This window comes from Chiloscyllium plagiosum, chromosome 7 (genome assembly GCF_004010195.1).
Source record: "Chiloscyllium plagiosum isolate BGI_BamShark_2017 chromosome 7, ASM401019v2, whole genome shotgun sequence".
Taxonomy (NCBI): domain Eukaryota; kingdom Metazoa; phylum Chordata; class Chondrichthyes; order Orectolobiformes; family Hemiscylliidae; genus Chiloscyllium; species Chiloscyllium plagiosum.
The window spans coordinates 65,509,315-65,525,428 of NC_057716.1; the positions used below are offsets into that span (position 1 = coordinate 65,509,315).

General features: G+C 41.1%; 1 protein-coding gene across 2 annotated transcripts in view; it reads right to left on the minus strand.

The window, feature by feature from the left end:
* lrp2a (low density lipoprotein receptor-related protein 2a) overlaps positions 1-16,114 on the minus strand; it is a 333,042-nt gene that overhangs the window by 4,672 nt on the left and 312,256 nt on the right. For both annotated transcript variants that reach the window (XM_043693942.1, XM_043693941.1), the window contains 4 exons: positions 10,581-10,704; positions 10,350-10,460; positions 8,751-8,861; positions 1,941-2,012 (listed from right to left, as the gene is read on the minus strand). In XM_043693942.1, coding sequence (XP_043549877.1) covers positions 1,941-2,012; positions 8,751-8,861; positions 10,350-10,460; positions 10,581-10,704 — 418 coding nt within the window. The remainder of the gene's footprint in view (positions 1-1,940; positions 2,013-8,750; positions 8,862-10,349; positions 10,461-10,580; positions 10,705-16,114) is intronic.

The window sequence follows — 16,114 nt, forward strand, 5'->3', positions numbered from 1 at the left end:
GTAGGAAGAGGTGTCCTCGAGTTGGCATTTGGCTTCAGCGATGTAGAGGTCAGTGCGCCAGACTACACTGCGCCCACTTTATCTGCTGGCTTAATGGTGAGGTTGGAATTAGAGCAGAGGGATTGGAGGGCTGCACGTTGTGAGGGTGAGAGGTTGGAATGGGGGAGGGGGGTAGACAGGTTGAGGCGGTTAATGTCCTGGCGGCAGTTGGAAATGAAGAGGTCGAGGGCAGTTAATAGGCCAGCGCGGGGTGTCCAGGTGGTTGCAGTGTGTTGGAGGTGGGCGAAGGGGTCCTTGGAAGGTGGGTGGGAATCCTGATTGTGAAAGTAAGCTCGGAGGCGGAGGCAGCGGAAAGACAGTCTTTCTGTGGTAGATCAAAACCTCATCTGTCGAAGGGAAGGTTATTGAAAGCAACTTGTTAGTGATTCCTGTGTTTCCCTTAATAAAGAATGTCTGCTGATAGACAGTGGTCAGGATGGTTGCTCCATACAGAGTGCTAGAATGGAATAAATATGTTATTATCACTTCGTAAGTGAGGTACAGCACAGTTGGTTTCAACCAGATCTTTGGCAATCAGCAGGTATGCTACAACATGTGTTTTTCTATCCTAGAGAAAACAACATCAGTTTTAATGTTAAAATGAAACCTCAGCCACTATCTCCTGGCACTAATGTGGAAACCTTGCTTTAGAACATAGAACATAGAACAATACAGCGCAAAAAGGCCCTTCGGCCCTCGTTGTGCCGATCTGTGAACTATTCTCAGCTCGTCCCCCTACACTATACCAAAATCATCCATGTGCTTATCTAAGGATTGTTTAAATCTTCCCAATGTGGCTGAGTTGACTACATTAGCAGGTAGTGCATTCCACGCCCTTACCACTCTCTGCGTAAAGAACCTGCCTCTAACATCTGTCTTAAATCTATCACCCTTCAATTTGTAGTTATGCCCCCTCATACACGCTGACGTCATCATCCTAGGAAAAAGACTTTCATTGTCTACCCTATCTAATCCTCTGATCATCTTGTATGTTTCTATCAAATCCCCTCTTAACCTTCTTCTTGCCAATGAGAATAGGTTCAAGTCTCTCAGCCTTTCCTCATAAGACCTTCCCTCCAGTCCAGGCAACATCGTGGTAAATCTCCTCTGCACTTTTTCCTATGCTTCTACATCCTTCCCAAAATATGGGGACCAGAACTGTACACAATTAGGTGCTGTAGCTATTTAAGAAACAACTCATATGCCTTGCAGTGCTTATTTTGCTCAATTATAAAAGTCCAGGGTAGTTCCAATGTTCAGTAATGTTTGTTATTCCAGGCAAGTAAAAAAACTTTGCCTTGCAATCTGAAAAAGAAAATTCTCCTCTGAATTGTGTGATTAGTCCTGGATCAACTGATGTTTATTTGGGTCATTCTGGTGAACTGTATGCAGTGGTAGTAAGGAATCATATTCCAATTGTTCCACCAGAAATTTCCTAGAGTGCTAAAATACAACAAAATGTAGCTATTTCCTAATCAATCACTTTATTTTTTAAAAACTCTGGTTCAATTATACAAATGCTTATTTTTAAAACTGCTTTGTTCATGATTAATCATGATTAGAAATTACTTTCCAATCATTATTTGGAGGTGCCGGTGTTGGACTAGTGAGGGCAAAGTTAAAAATCACACAAAACCAGGTTATAGTCGAACAGGTTTATTTGGAAACACTAGCTTTCAAGACATCTTGAAAGCTGGTGCTGCCAAATAAACCTGTTCGACTATAACCTGGTGTTGTGTGATTTTTAATTTTTTCCAATCATTGTATTAATACTCAAACATGTTTGTTTTCAAATTTTGAAACCACATGGAATATTGAGGCGAGCAGTCAACATTTTATAATTTGCACTTAATTATGAGGCAAAATTACATTCGTTGTTACGGAGGTGAGTGAAGAGTTACCTCTGTATACACAGGATTTTCAAAATTTGTCCCTTGTTTAGGTTTTCGTTTAAAAAAGTTCCACTTTGATTCCTGAAAGAAGAAAATAACATTAATGTTAACATGTGAACATGCATACATCTGGAGCTGTATTCAAAAATGCTATTGGGTAACAAATTCAGTAGGATGTACCCATTTATCAGGCAGTAAATCATCCAATATGGTTGGTAGTGCACATGTTTATTAGGCACTGGAAGTGTGCCACCCACATTATCGGTAAAGGCAAATGTGACAATACTTTAGCTTTAAGTGTATTTTGTCTTGGTTTTTTTTAAGAAAGGAAAGGTTCAGCCTGAGGTAATGAGTGATCTATTCTAAGCCAATAAAGTAAACAACTTGTGAGGCTTTGTGTTTTTTTTTAAATTAGAAAAATAGAAATGGCATCAATGCGTGGAGTCAGGTTCCCACAGAATCGAGTTTTAGTTTAGCTTTCAGCAGTTGCTGGGACTTTGAAGCTGGATGTGGAAGCTGTACATCTCTGCTACAGCTAACAAGCTTAGGTTCTCTTTTTCTGCCAGCATCATATGTGAGAGGTGAAGAGTCTGGCGCTGGAAAAGCATGCAGGTCAGGCAGCATCCGAGGAGCAGCAGAGTTGACGTTTCAGATATAAGCCCTTCGTTAGGCCTCATAAAAGGCTTATGCCTGAAACGTCAACCCTCCTGCTGCTCAGATGCTGCCTGACCTGCTGTGCTTTTCCAGTGCCACACTTTTCGACTGACTCCCCAGCATCTGCAGTCCTCACTTCCTCCTAGCATCATGTGAGACAATCTATTTTACTGAATTTGCTTATGACAAAGTGTGTTTATGGAATTTTACTATATTGGACCTGTTGTTGCTTAACACTTAAATAATCTATTATTTTGTTAAGTTTTTCAATAGAGTTAAGTTATTCCGATTCCAATTTTTCTTTCTTTTATATGTATTTTAACCGGGGATAAGAATAAAGTATTTTCTTAAAGCTGAGTAGTGTAACCAATCAAATTATATCTGGAACACAGCATCTTACACTTGTCTTTAAATAAGATAAAAGTTAGGGTCTAGACTATCTCCTTGATATATTTTGGGGGTGAGGGGGGGGGGGGGGGGTGGTGGAGGGGGTGCAAGGTGGTGAGGTTTGGTCTACTCCATAACACATGCAGTGTCTAGTCCCACCTCAGAAACAGTAAGTGAAGAAAATATATTGGATCTCGGTAAAGAGCAAAGAATCAGATAGCAGTAGTTGGTTCAAAGTGAAATTAGTGGCCACTGAGGTATGATAGCCCAAATGCCTTCTTGCTGTTCAGAAATTTCCAAGTACGTTTAAGTGCTTAATGAATTTAAAACTAAGCGTTTTAGAGAGAAGAGTTTCTTCTCAAATGTAATTTTAGGAAAGTCTGTGTCAGAGCAGTGGGATGTATTCAAGAAGGAAACGGGGAGAGTACAAGGCCAACATATTCCAATAACAACAAAGGGAAGGACCAACAAATCCACCAAACAATGGATGTCAAGGGATATACAGGACTGGATAAAGAGATAAAGGGAGGCTTATGGTAGATACCAAAGGCTCGACGTAGTTGAGGCATACCAACTGTGCAGGTAGAATCTTAAAAAGCAAACAGGACAAAGCAAAAGGGGATTAGAAAGAATAATGCCAGGTAAAATAAAGTAAAATCCCAAGTTATTTTAGAAATATATTTAGGGTAAAAGGTTAATGGATTATTCTGATCCCCAGTTAAAATACATATAAAAGAAAAATGAATTGGAATAACTTAATTCTATTGGAAAACTTAACAAAATAATAGATTATTTAAGTGCTAAGCAACAACTGGTCCAATATTGTAAAATTACATAAACACACATTGTCATAGGCAAATTCAGTAAAATAGGTTGTCTCATATGTGATGCTAGGAGCAAGTAAGGACTGCATTTGCTGGAGAGTCAGAGTCGAAAAGTGTGGCACTGGAAAGAATAAAGCCTATTAAAGACCATAATGTTAATTTGTGCAGGAGCCAAAGGATGTAAGTAGGGTTGTAGATGTGACAGTGTTCACTGGTGAGAGAGACAATGTGGATATAGAAATCAGGGAGAAGGGATACGATATACTTATAGAAATGAGTGCAGATAGAGAGAAGGTTCTCAGAGGTTGAGCAGGCCAGATGAAATGTATTTCAGGTTATTGAGTGAGACAAGGAGGGATATGTTAGAGGCATTGCTAATAATTTTAAATTCCACTCTGGCGACAACAGAGATGCCAGTAGATGGCAGGACAGCAAATGTGGTACAGTTATTTAAGAAGGGACCAAGGGATAAATCAGGAAACTATGAGCCAGTCAGTCTAACCTCAGTGGTGGGGAAACTATCGGAAACAATTCTGAGGGACAGAATTAATCTGCACTTGGAAAGGCAGGGAGTGATTAAAAACAGACCACATGTTTTTGTTAATAGGTGATCAAGTCTAAATTTGATTGAATTTTTCGAAGAAGTGACCAGGAGTGTTAGAAGACAGAGGGTGCTGGTGGAGGGTTGTTTTTCAGACTGGAGGCCTGTGACCAGTGGAGTGCCACAAGGATCGGTGCTGGGTCCTCTACTTTTTGTCATTTACATAAATGATTTGGATGCGAGCATAAGAGGTACAGTTAGTAAGTTTGCAGATGACACCAAAATTGGAGGTGTAGTGGACAGCGAAGATGATTAGCTCAGATTATAACAGAATCTGGACCAGATGGGCCAATGGGCTGAGAGGTGGCAGATCGAGTTTAATTCAGATAAATGCGAGGTGCTGCATTTTGGGAAAGCAAATCTTAGCAGGACTTATACATTTAATGGTAAGGTGCTAGGGAGTGTTGCTGAACAAAGAGACCTTGGAGTGCAGATTCATAGCTCCTTGAAAGTGGAGTCACAGGTACATAGGATAGTGAAGGCGGCGTTTGGTATGCTTTCCTTCATTGATCAGAGCATTGAGTACAGTAGTTAGGAGGTCATGTTGCGGCTGTACAGGACATTGTTTAGACCACTTTTGGAATATAGCGTGCAATTCTGGTCTCCTTCCTATCGAAAAGATGTTGTGAAATTTGAAAGGGTTCAGAAAAGATTTACAAGGATGTTGCCAGGGTTGGAGGATTTGTGCTGTAGGGAGAGGCTGAACAGGCTGGGGCTGTTTTCCCTGGAGTGCCGGAGGCTGAGGGGTGACCTTATTGAGGTTTACAAAATTATGAAGGGCATGGATAGGGTAAATAAGCAAAGTCTTTTCTCTGGGGTTGGGGAGTCCAGAATTAGAGGGCACAGGTCTGGGGTGAGAGAGGAAAGATATAAAAGAGACGTAAGGGGCAACTTTTTCACACAGAGGGTGGTACATGTATGGAATGAGCTGCCAGAGGATGTGGTGGAGGCTGGTACAATTGCAACATTTAAGAGGCATTTGGATGGGTATATGAATAGGAAGTGTTTGGAGGGATATGGCCCGGGTGCTGCAGGTGGGACTAGATTGGGTTGGGATATCTGGTCGGCATGGACAGGCTGGACCGAAGGGTCTGTTTCCATGCTGTATATCTCTATGACTCTATGAGTGTAGTTGAGTGCAATGTATTTGACATAGTCTTGCTGAAGTCCAAGTGACCTATTGAAAAGGGCTCACGTGGAAAATTGACAACGAAGGTAAGAGCCCATGAGATTCAGAGAAATTTGGCTAATTGGATCCAGAAATATCTGTGATAGTAGGCAGGGGGGTAACAGTTGAGGGGCATTTTTCTTTTTGACTAGAAGCCTAGTGAGGTTCAGCAGGGATCAGTGGTTGGGGCCTTGCTGTTTGTGGTACACAAACCATTTAGACTTGAATGTAAGAGATTGATCAGTAAGTTCATGGATGATACAAAAATTGATGCAGTGGTAAATAGTGAAGAGGACAGCCTTACAAACCAGCAGAAGACAGCCAACCAAATAGCAATAAGGGATGAGAAGATGAATATGAAAGTAATTTAGCTAGTAATATTAAAGAACATAGCATGAGTTCTTTTCAAATATATAAAAGGTATGACAGAGTTAAGATTGAAGATTGGAACACTAGAAAATGTGGCTGCCGTATTGGTAATGGGAAACAAAGAAATGGCAAAGGAACTGAACATTGCATCAGTATTTATGGTGGAAGATACCAATAGCAGAGCACAACTTCAAGAGAATCAGGAGGCAGAGGTGAGTGTAGTGGCCATCACTAAGGAGAAGATGTTGGGGAACCTTGAAAATTCAGGAGGAGGATAAATCACCCAGATTGGCTGGACTACATCCCAGGATTCTGGAGGAGAGATTGAGGCATTGGTGGTGATCTTTCAAGAATCATAGCAGTCAGAGAGAATTCCAGAGAAATGAGAAATAGCTAATGCAACATCCTATTTAAGAAGGGAAGGAGGCAGAATACAGGAAACGGTAGGCCAGTTAGCCTGACCCCAATGGTAGTTGATACATTAGAGTCTGTTATTAAGATAAGATTGCAGAGTACTTGGAAGTGCATGGTAAAATAGGATTGAGTCAAAATGGCTACATTGAGTAGAGGTCATACTTAATAAATCTGTTAGAATTCTTTGAGGAGGTAACAAACAAGTTAGACAAAGGAGAGCCAGTGGATGTGATCTATTTGGATTTCCAAAAGGCCTTTGACAAGGTGCTGCACAGGAGGCTGCTCAATAAGATAAGGTCTCATGATGTTCGGGGCAATGTACTAACATGGATAGAGGATGGGCTGACTAGCAGAAGGCAGAGAGTGGGGATAAAAGGGGTCTCATTCAGGATGACTGCTGATGACTCATGGAGTTCCGCTGGGGTCTGTATTAACATCAACATGCAGGTTCAATTGGTAATTAGGAAGACAAATGCAATGTTTGCATTCATTTTGAAAAGGTAGAATACAAGACAGGGATTTACTCCTGATTCTGTACATGGCACTGGTCAGACAACATTTGAGATATTACATTTGTGCATCATATCTATTGAAAAACGTGCTGGACTCGGAGAGGGTCCAGAGGAGGTTTACAAGAAAGCTGGTGGCTCAGTGGTTAACATTGCTGCCTCACAGTACCAACGATCTGGGTTTGATTCCAACCTCGGGCAACTGTCTGTGTGATGTTTGCACATTCTTCGCGTGTCTGCATGGGTTTCCTCCCACGATCTAAAGATGTACAGGTTAGATGGATTGGTCATGCTAAATTGCTCCATAGTGTTCAGAAATGTGTAGGTTAAGTGTGTTAGTCAGGGGTAAATGTAGGAATGATAGGACAGGGGACTAGGTCTGGGTGGGTTGCTCTTCGGAGCATCAATGTGGACGTGTTGGGCTGAATGGCCTGTATCCACACTGTAGGGATTCTATGATCCTGGGGATGACGGACTTGTCATATAAGAAGGAGTTGAGGACTCTAGGTCTGTACTCAATGGCCTTCAGAAGGATAAAGGAGGATCCCATTGAAACTTACAGGTTACTGAAAGGCCGAATAGACTGGATGTAGAGAAGATGTTTCCATTAAGAGAAACTAAGACCTGAGTGTACAACCTCAGAGTGAAGGGATAACTCTTTATAACTGAGATGAGGAGGAATTTCTTCAGCCAGACAGCCAGGTGAATCTGTGGAACTCATGGTCACAGATGACTGTGGAGGCCATGGCATCGAGTGCATTTAAGGCAGAGATTGAAAGGTTCTTAATTAGAAAGGTTATGAAAGGTTATAAGTAGAAGGTAGCAGAATGGAATTGAGAAACATATCAGCCCTGATTGAATGGCAGAACTGATTCAATGTGTCATATTTGCCTAATTCAGCTCCTACATCTTAGGGTCTTTGAATACAGGAGAATAAAGACAGGCTGGTCAGATGGGCTGATCAGTTGCAAATGGAACTCCATTGGATAAGGTCAGGGCAAAAAGAAAAGGAAATAAATGATCAACTATAGAACCCTAGGAAGCACCAGGAACAGAGTAATCTTGGTCTGCATGTCCACCATGGGACAGTAGGATAGGTAGATAAATGGTTAAGAAGGCATATGGTATATTCGACTATATTAGCAGAGGTATAGAGTTATGGTTATGCTGGGATTATATCAAAAAGTTAGTTCAACTACAATGAGATTATTATGTGTCGTTCAAGAACCCACATTACAGGAGAAACGTAACTGCACTGGAGAAGGTGCAAAGGACATTTACCAGGATGTTGCCTGGGCTGGAGAGTTTTAGCTATGCAGAGAAATTGTATAGACCGAGTTGGTTACCTTGGACAAGAAAAGACTGAGGGGGGTCATGATTAAGATTTATAATATTATGAGGGGTATTCCCAAGTACACAGGAAAGATCTTTTCCCTCTGGTGGAAGGCTCAATAACCAGGTCATAGATTTAAGTTACAGGTCAGAAGTTTCAGTGGAGATGTAGAAAATTTCTTTTTTCATACAAAGTGTGGTGGGAATCTAGAACTCTCTGCCTCAAAACGTGGTAGAGGCAGAAACCAGCATAACATTTAAAAGATGTACACTTGGGATGCCAAGGCATACAAAACTATTGGCTAAGTGCTGAAAAGCAAGATTAGAATACGTAAGTGGTTATCTTTGACTGGTGCATACACAATGGGTTGAAGGGTCTATTTCTGTGCTCCAGACCTCTTTGAACATGGCTCCAAACTACAGGTATAAACATATACAAATGAATATATATGTACGTATTTATATATACTATTATACATGTATAATATACACACAAAATTATAATGTTAAAACTTATCAGAGAAAATAAAATCATTTACACAAATTCACCATTCCATTTACCTGAGCTTGTGATCCAGCTGAAATAGGTTTTTCCACAAAAGAAGGCATAGATGTATAGGTGGGATTCTCAAAACTGCTTCCGTTTGTTTCACCACCAACTGCCACTGTATCCTAGATGGAAAAAGTCAAATGCATTACCTTCAGATTAGAAAATTATGAACCCAGTTATCAGAGATGGTTACAGAGAGTGGTGAACTCGGTCCGGACAATCACAAAGGCCAACCTCCCATCTATAGAATCCATCTACAGGCCCGCTGTCAAGGAAAGGCTGCCAGCATTCTCAAAGATCCATCCCACTCTGACAATGCTTTTCTACAACCTCTACCATCGGGGAGAAGGTACAGAAGCCTGAACACACGCACCAGGCGGTTTCAAAACAGTTTCTACCCTACTGTTGTTAGAATACTGAATGGACTCACTAACACTTAACATTCGCCTGTACCTGTGTTTTTGTTTTTGCCGCGATTTACCTATTATTTACTTATCAATGCTACTTAACTCTGTGATCTGCTGCAAGACAAAGCTTTTCACTGTGCCTCGGTACACGTGACAATAAATTCAATTCAATTCAATTTAATTTAATTTCACTGGGCAGTCTCTATTTAATAGCTTGAACCAAAAGTTGATAACTAACCAATCGGGACTAACCCAATCTAATGAGCACTATGTTAACAAAGTACTCAGTAGAGTAAAATACAAAGTAAAAAATGGAAATTATCCTATATTCTAATAAGCTTTGTTTGGACTGTATCTGGAATATTACTTTCAGTTCCAGAGTACTAAGGATATAGGAGAGATGCGCTGCAAACTCATAAGAGGGCTACTGGTCTTAAAGCATTACTTACTGAATAAAAGATAGATTCAACAACCCTAACCCTAACTAACTTTGAATCCCTTCAAGACTGAAGGGTGATCTATTTGAGAGATTTAGAATTAATGAAGGAATTGGTCAGATTAATAGAAATTTTCTTCTGGGAAGGAAACCAAGAATCAGGATTGAAGAAAATTAAATATTTGTCTTACTTGTTGATTTCACAAGCACATATAATTATGTGACAGTTCATTTGGAGTGATGTCAGAAGAAACTTCACACAGAATGGGAGAGGAAATCTCAACACTTTCCTTTAAAAGGTTGTTAAGGTTAGTTTTGAACATGTCAATTAATCTATGAAGCTTAGATTTTTGTCAGGTACATGTTTTAGAGGATATATGACTAGTGTGGGTGTGTCAAATTCTACAGAGATATCCAGGACAGCCATGCTCTATCTGAATGATGGAACGGACTTCAGTGATTGGATGGCACCCTCCCATTCTATGTTCTATTTTACTTTCTTAAAATATATTGTATATGCATTATATAGTTTAAATCAACAACATCTACTACAAATAAAGTATTGTAAGAAATGTTAATAAAATACATTTTCTTGGATATATATAAGTTAGAAGAACTTAGCAGATCTGAAATAAGTAACATATATTAAAGTTACGGGACCATTATCACCATCCAAAATGAACTTACTTAAATAAACAAATTACTATAAATATGTTTGATTACAGTGTGGTGCATTTATATATTTCAATAACCACTTCTGCAGTTACCGTTGGTTGCTGGATTGCAGGAGCATCACTGGAAACATTTCCCTTTGTTCCAAACATGGGATTTTCAAATGTGACTGGTTGCTTTCCTGCTTCCACTACAAAGTTTTCATTCTGTTGCACAAACAGAGTTGATTCAGATTTAATAGAAGTACTATGCATATATGTGAAGCAGTTGTCACTGCATAAACCTTTACAATAATGAATTTAATAAGAAACTTGATTATATCTTACCAACTGCATTGCTCCATCAATTGCAGAATCTATGTCTATAGCAGAGGCTCCACTGTCTATTCCAGTATCCAGTCCAGATCTAAATGTCACTCCATTATCTTTTGACGTCATAAGACGACTTAAACTGAAGAGAGAAAAAAACTTATTATCTTATAATGTTGTGGTAAGGAACTGAATATATCCCGTAGGTAATGTTAAGTTTGTTATTGCTCCTTTAATATTTGAGCAAATAAAACATAAGTATATATTTGTCAAGTACTGTGCAATAATAGTTTCTTCCTGACAGTCACAGGGTACAGGGTGGACAAATAGGACTTTTTAAAATTTAATTACTCGTGGGACATGGCTGAACAGCATTTATTTCCCATCCCTAGCTGCCCTTGAGAAGGTGGTGGTGAGCTGTCTTCTTGAACTGCTGCAGTCCACGTGCTTTAGGTTGAGCCATAATGCCCTTAGAGAGGAAATTCCTTGATTTTAGCCCAGTGACAGTGGTTATGTAGTTAGTCCAGTTGAGCTTCTAATCAATGGTGACCCCAAGGCTGCTTGGGAATGGGAGATTCAGAGATAGTAACACCATTAAATATCAAGGGATGATTGTCAGGTTGGCTCTTACTGGAGATGGTCTTGTTGCATGTGAACATGGACTGCTTCAGTATCTGAGAAGTCAGGAATAGTGCTCAACATTGTGCAACCACTGGCAAACATCACGCCTACAAGATGTTAGAGGTAAGATTATTTATGAAGCAACTGAGGACAGATGGCCTAGGACATTACCCAAGGAACTCCTGTAGAAATGGCCTGGAGCTGAGATGACTGAACTCCAACAACCACAACAATCTTCCTATATGCCAGTTTTGACTTCAACCGACAGAGAGTTTGGCGCCAATATCCATTGATTCCAGTTTTGCAAGGAATTCTTGATGCCACACTTGATTGAATGTGACCTTGATGTCAAGGGCTGTCACCCTGACCTCAGGAATTCAGCTCTTTTATTCATGTTTGAACCAGGGTTGTAATGAGATCAGGAGCTAACGGCCCTGACAGAACCTAACGGTGCATCACTGAGTAATTTCTTTGCTGAGCAGGGGCTGTTCGATAACATTGTTAATGATACCTTCTATCACTTTACTGATGATCGATATTGATAGGGTGATAATCAGCTGGGTTAATTTATTCTGTTTTTTGTGTATCGAACATACTTGGTAAACTTTCCACATTGTCAGGTCAATGCCAATGTTGTAACTGTACTGAAAGAGCTTAGCTAGGAGCGAGGCAAGTTCTGGAGCACAAGTTTTCAATACTCTTATCGGAATGTTGTCAGTGCCCATAGCCTTTGCAACATCCAGTGCCTCCGACCATATCCTCACATCACATGGAGTGAATTAAAATGGCTGAAGATTGGTATTTGTGATGCTCGGAATCACTGGAGAAAGCTGTGATGGATCATCTCCCTGACACTTCCGGGTGAGGACTGCTGCAAATACTTCAGCCTTATATTTTGCGTAAATGTGTTTGTCTCTTCCATCACTGATAATGGGAATATTTGTGGAGCCTCCTTCTGAAGTGAGTTGTTTAATTGTCTACTACCATTTACTCAATGTAGCAGGACTGCAGAGTTTAGATCTGATTCCTTGGCTGCAGGATCTCATAGCTTTGTCTATCACTTGCTGCTTATGCCATTTGACATGCATATATTGTTTGGTAGCTTCAACTGGTTGATACCTCATTTTCAGGTATGCCTGGTGCTGCTCTTGGCATGCTCTCCTGCACTTCCCATTGAACCAAGGTTGATTCCCTGGCTTGATGATAATGGTTGAGTGGACTCTGCATCAGTCACTTCTATCAATACTGTCATGGTTAGATTTGGAGATGCCGGTGTTGGACTGGGGTGTACAAAGTTAAAAATCACACAACACCAGGTTATAGTCCAACAGGTTTAATTGGAAGCACACTAGCTTTCGGAGCGACGCTCCTTCATCAGGTGATAGTGGAGGGCTCAATCCTTACACACAGAATTTATAGCAAACATTTACAGTGTGATGTAACTGAAATTATACATTAAAAAATTGATTATCTGTTAACCCTTTCATCTGTTAGAATACAGTGATAGTTTCACTTCTTTCATGTGTAAATCACAAAACCTTTTTTTAAAAAAGTTGCATTCTCGGGTTAGCTGTTAACAATGGTGATAGCTAGACAATATGTTGAAGGTGTTGGCCCCCTGTGTTCTCTGTCTATGCCATGATGTTTAGATTGATTCTAATCTTAAAAAATGAGATAACGGAGCTGAAAAATTACACCAGGTTCTTCGTGACCTGCAACACATTATCAATGAGGATGAGTACCTCACCAAGACCTTCCCCACACCTCCATTACTTGCTTTTAAACAACCGCTAAACCTCAAACAGATCATTGTTCGTAGCAAGCTGCCTGGCTCTCAGGACATCTCCATACAACTCTGTTACAGTAGGTGCTGCAAGACGTGTCAGAGTGTGGACATAGATGCCACATTACGCGTGGGGACACCTCCCACCTTGTACATGGCAGGTACTCATGTGACTCAGCCAACGTTGTTTATCTTATACGTTGTAGGCAAGGATGCCCGGAGGCATGGTACATTGGGGAAACCAAGCAAAGGCTACGACAACGGATGAATGGGCACCGCACAAAAATCAACAGACAGGAGTGTTCCCTCCCAGTTGGGGAACACTTCAGCGGTCCAGGACATTCAGCCTCGGACCTTCGGGTGACCATCCTCCAAGGTGGACTTCACAAGGCACAAGTCAGGAGTGTGATGGAACATTCCCGATTTGCCTGGATGGGTGCAGTTCCAACAACATTCAAGAAACAGTGTGTATCATCTATAAGGTGCACCGCACTAACTCACAACAACTTCTTGGCAGTTCCTTACAAATCTGCAATCTTTTCCATCTGCAAGGATTAAGCAGCCAGTAGCTGGGAATGCCACTGGCTGTAAGTTCCTCTCCAAGTCACGCATCATCCTGACTTAGAAATGTATCTCTGTCACTGTGTTAAAATTTGCAGCTCCTTCCTATCAGCAGAGTGTCCCTACATCCCAACAACTGCAACAGTTCTTATAAGAGGCAGCTTACACCCCTTCTCAAGGACAATGAGAGATGTGCCCCAAATGCTGGCCCAGTCCACAATGCCAACATCCCATGAGTGAATAATAATTTTTAAAATTGAGAGGAAAGATAGGGCATCAAGTTAATTTTGTCTCTAAAGACAGTACCTCTAACTTCGAAACAGGAAGATGATATTTGGGGCTTTGAACCGATGCTGCCATTGAATAGAATCAAGGGTGATCCAACATTCCTCATGTCCGCTGTCCTGTCCTTTCCCCATATTCCTTGACTCCTCTACTGATCAAGAATCTATTTACCTCTGACACAGTTGCATGTCTGACATACTGGAGCAATGTTCTCCTCATTAACATGTTCAGATTTGTTATTAGATGCCACTGGAGCAGCTGAGACTTGAACCTGTTGGTTTAGAGGTAGGGACATGATCTCTGTACCACAACAGCCATCCGCCTATGTAATGGATCCTTGGCTGAATACTCAAACTACCTTTTTCCAGTGGGAGAGCTCGCCTTCCACAATAAGGTCAGATTTTTTATCTCATTACTGCATGGTTTGCAGGCAAAAGCCTTGCTATGAATTTAAACCAACTGGCAAGCACAAATACCTCACATGAGCTGCAAAAGCTTCTCTCTACCCATGTGATTGAAGAGTCAATTGATTAGATAGCAGAGCTCCAATAATCCCATCATGAACTGTCAGATCTCTTGATGTCAAAGAGAAGACGAGCAGATTGAAAAGGAAGCAATTAGTTGTTCCAATGGTTGACCGCTGAGGAGGGGATGGGCTTCCCCCAAAGGGTGTGTCTGTAATTTGAAAACAATCAAATGTAGCAGTTACAAAAGTTGTTTTCTGTAACCTTAGTTATTTAGTAATTTTTCACATTGGACACTAAAGTCTGCAGAATCTTTTCAAGTTAACAATCAGATGCAACAGAGGTCAAATTGCATTTGTTAATGTACTCTCCATTTTCTGTTGTATATTTAGTCTTTGGCTCATCTTGTACTTAATCTGCTAATCTCTGTGTACTGTTCTTGAGTGAATGTACAATTCACTACCCTGCTGATTGGGGAATATTAATTGTACAGTCCATAAACAAATGCTAACAACTTGTCAGATTGGTTTGCCAGCACATTGTACAGTGTGGAACTCAGACAGAAGAAAGCAGTATGCAGATGTTATCTCCAGTCTTTGTGAGTTAGTTGACTTCAAATGTTTCGTCCCCTGGCTAGGCGACATCATCGGTGCTTGGGAGCCTCCTGCGAAGCGCTTCTTTGTTGTTTCCTCCGGTGTTTATAGTGGTCTGTCCCTGCCGCTTCCGGTTGTCAGTTTCAGCTGTCCGCTGTAGTGGTTGGTATATTGGGTCCAGGTCGATGTGTTTGTTGGTGGAGTTTGTGGATGAATGCCATGCCTCTAGGCATTCCCTGGCTGTTCTCTGTCTGGCTTGCCCTATGATAGTAGTGTTGTCCCAGTCGAATTCATGTTGCTATATAGGACAAACAGGAAGACAGCTAACAATCCGCATACATGAACATCAACTAGCCACGAAACGACACGACCAGCTATCCTTAGTAGCCACACACGCAGTAGGAATTCCCTGGCTGTTCGACTGGGACAACACTACTATCATAGGGCAAGCCAGACAGAGAACAGCCAGGGAATTCCTAGAGGCATGGCATTCATCCACAAACTCCATCAACAAACACATCGATCTGGACCCAATATACCAACCACTACAGCGGACAGCTGAAACTGACAACCGGAAGCGGCAGGGACAGACCACTATAAACACCGGAGGAAACATCAAAGAAGCGCTTCGCAGGAGGCTCCCAAGCACTGATGATGTCGCCTAGCCAGGGGACGAAACGTTTGCAACAAAAACTTCCAGCTCGGCGAACAGAACCACAACAAACTTATACCCTTTAGCACCACTCCCCACTCCTGGGAATAAGACCTTGGTTATTCACCATGTCCATGCCTCTCATGATTTTATAAACCTCTATAAGGTCACCTCTTAGCCTCTAATGCTCCAGGGAAAAAGCCACAGCCTATTCAGCCTCTTCTCATAGCTCAAACCCTCCAATCCTGGAAAGATCCTTGTCTGAACCCTTTCAAGTTTAACAACATCCTTCCTACGGTAGGGAGACCAGAATTGAATGCAGTATTCTGAAACTGGCCTCACCAATGTCCTGTACAACTGCAGCATGATGTCCTACTTCTTATACTTAATGCACTGACCGATTTTATGACATCATTACTCAAAGTAGCCTTTTAATTCAAGATTTAGATGTGATTGAGTTCTCCAGCTGCCATGATGGCATTTAAGTTCATGACTACACTGCATTAATATGAGCTTTTGAATTACTAATCTAGTAACATTAACACTGTACTATTACTCCTATGATTCAGCCCACTACTTTTAAGAAATGTGTG